The 1,975-nt window shown below is 39.0% G+C and overlaps 1 protein-coding gene across 1 annotated transcript; it reads left to right on the top strand.

Annotated features, from left to right (window-relative positions):
• The first annotated feature begins 200 nt into the window (after window positions 1-200).
• On the top strand, window positions 201-1,138 carry OR51A7 (olfactory receptor family 51 subfamily A member 7). The gene is given in 4 exon segments (XM_036114414.2): window positions 201-290; window positions 293-517; window positions 519-924; window positions 927-1,138. Coding segments are annotated over 4 exon segments (933 nt in total).
• Window positions 1,139-1,975: the final 837 nt, after the last annotated feature.

Genomic DNA, 1,975 nt, shown 5'->3' with positions numbered 1-1,975 from the left:
CATGTTGGAGAATATAAACATGTTTAAGGACTTTTGATAAATGTTGAAAATTGCATTTTATTACTATTATGCCAAATATGCTTCTCAGCATAGCATATAAAAGAGCTGCTTATCTCCACAACACTGAATTTTACCCAAAAGTGTGACTGCTTTTTATAAATGTGATTTCAGATCTGGCTAAAAAGCTCCTATTCCCACTCATGTCTTCTTTCAATAATTCTGAGGTCCAGGTTTTTCTTCTGATTGGAATGCCAGGACTGGAACATGCCCACATCTGGCTCTCCATTCCATCATTTGCCTCATGTACCTGGTTGCCATCACGGGCAACAGCACCATTCTCTTTATCATTAAGACAGAGCCCTCACTTCATGAGCCCATGTATTATTTCCTTGCCCTGTTGGTCATCTCTGACCTGGGCCTGTCCTTCTCCTCCCTTCCTACCATGCTGAGAATCATCTTGTTAAATTCCATGGGAATTTCACCCAATACCTGCTTTGCTCAAGAATTCTTCATCCATTGGATTCACTGTCATGGACTCCTCAGTGCTGCTAGTTATGTCTTTGGATCGCTTTCTTGCCATTCATAATCCCCTGAGATACAGTTCTTTCCTCACTAGCAGCAGAGTTGCTAAAATGGGATTGATTTTAGCCATCAGGAGCATTCTCTTAGTGCTTCCATTTGCTTTCACTCTAAGGAGATTAAAATACTGTCAGAAGAATCTCCTTTCTCACTCATACTGTCTACATCAGGATACCATGAAGCTGGCTTGCTCTGACAAGACCAATGTTATCTATTGCTTCTTTGTTGCTCTCTGTACTATGCTGGACTTGGCATTAATTTTTCTGTCATATATGCTGATCTTGAAGACAGTACTCAGCATTGCATCTCTGGCAGAGAGGCTCAGGGCCCTCAAGACCGGGGTCTCCCAATCTGTGCTATGCTCATTTTCTATGTACCCATCATTACCCTGGCTGCCATGCACCACTTTGCCAAGCACAAAAGCCCTCTAGTTGTAATCCCTGTTGCAGATATATTCTTGTTGTTGCTACCCCTAATGAGCCCCATTGTGTATTGTGTAAAAACTCAACAAATCTGGGAAAAGGTCTTGGGAAGGTTGCTTAACATATGTAAGAGATAAAAATTTGAATATGGAAGTAATAAATTATCAACTGGTAAGTGTGAATTGGCACCTATTTCAGTGCCACAGTGGTCACTATCTAGTGGAGGACTGTGGGAGAGCAAAAAGAATTTACAATAAAGTCAAGAATACATTATTGAACAAGAAAGATGAAATAATCAGGTGATAGATGATGATTCACAGAGGATTAATTCATATTTTGAGTAGTTGAAACAAAACACTATATAATAGAGTAGTTGGGCTTGAGTCATCCCTTAAATAATGGATAAAATTGGACAGATTGAGATCATTACTCAAGCAGCATTTATTAAATTTACATATTTACAATGTACACTCACTATACTATCAAGGAGAAATGAACTAGCACATAGTAGCCATAAAGGATGTTAGTCTGGCTGGAATAAAGAGTATGATTAGGCAAATAGGGATAATTTTGAATAGTGTGAGTGAATCAGATTTTGGAGTACCTATAAAAGCCTTGAAAAGTCTAAATGCAGGAGATACTGGGGAGACAATTTAATCTCTACAGCAAACAGCTAACATGATAAATCAAATGGTATGAATGGCATGTCTGAAAGCATGAGCAAGATGGATTGATATTGAGAGAGATGAAGAGGGCATTGACAGGAGGCCGCAGCAACAATCCCACTATGAAGTGATTCTGGGAAGGGGCAGAGACAGAATAAAATCATTTAGGTTGCTTTTTGTTGTTGTTTTTGTTGTTGCTATACAACAAACATAGTTTATAAGAAATTCACAAATTCCACTAAACAACGAGTGTACATACATATGTGACTGAATATTCGGAGACAGACAAGCTGAAAGAGGAGGCTGGCA

Source organism: Halichoerus grypus, chromosome 11 (assembly GCF_964656455.1).
Source record: "Halichoerus grypus chromosome 11, mHalGry1.hap1.1, whole genome shotgun sequence".
NCBI classification, from domain to species: Eukaryota; Metazoa; Chordata; class Mammalia; order Carnivora; family Phocidae; genus Halichoerus; species Halichoerus grypus.
This window is presented reverse-complemented; position numbering and strand designations above follow the sequence as displayed.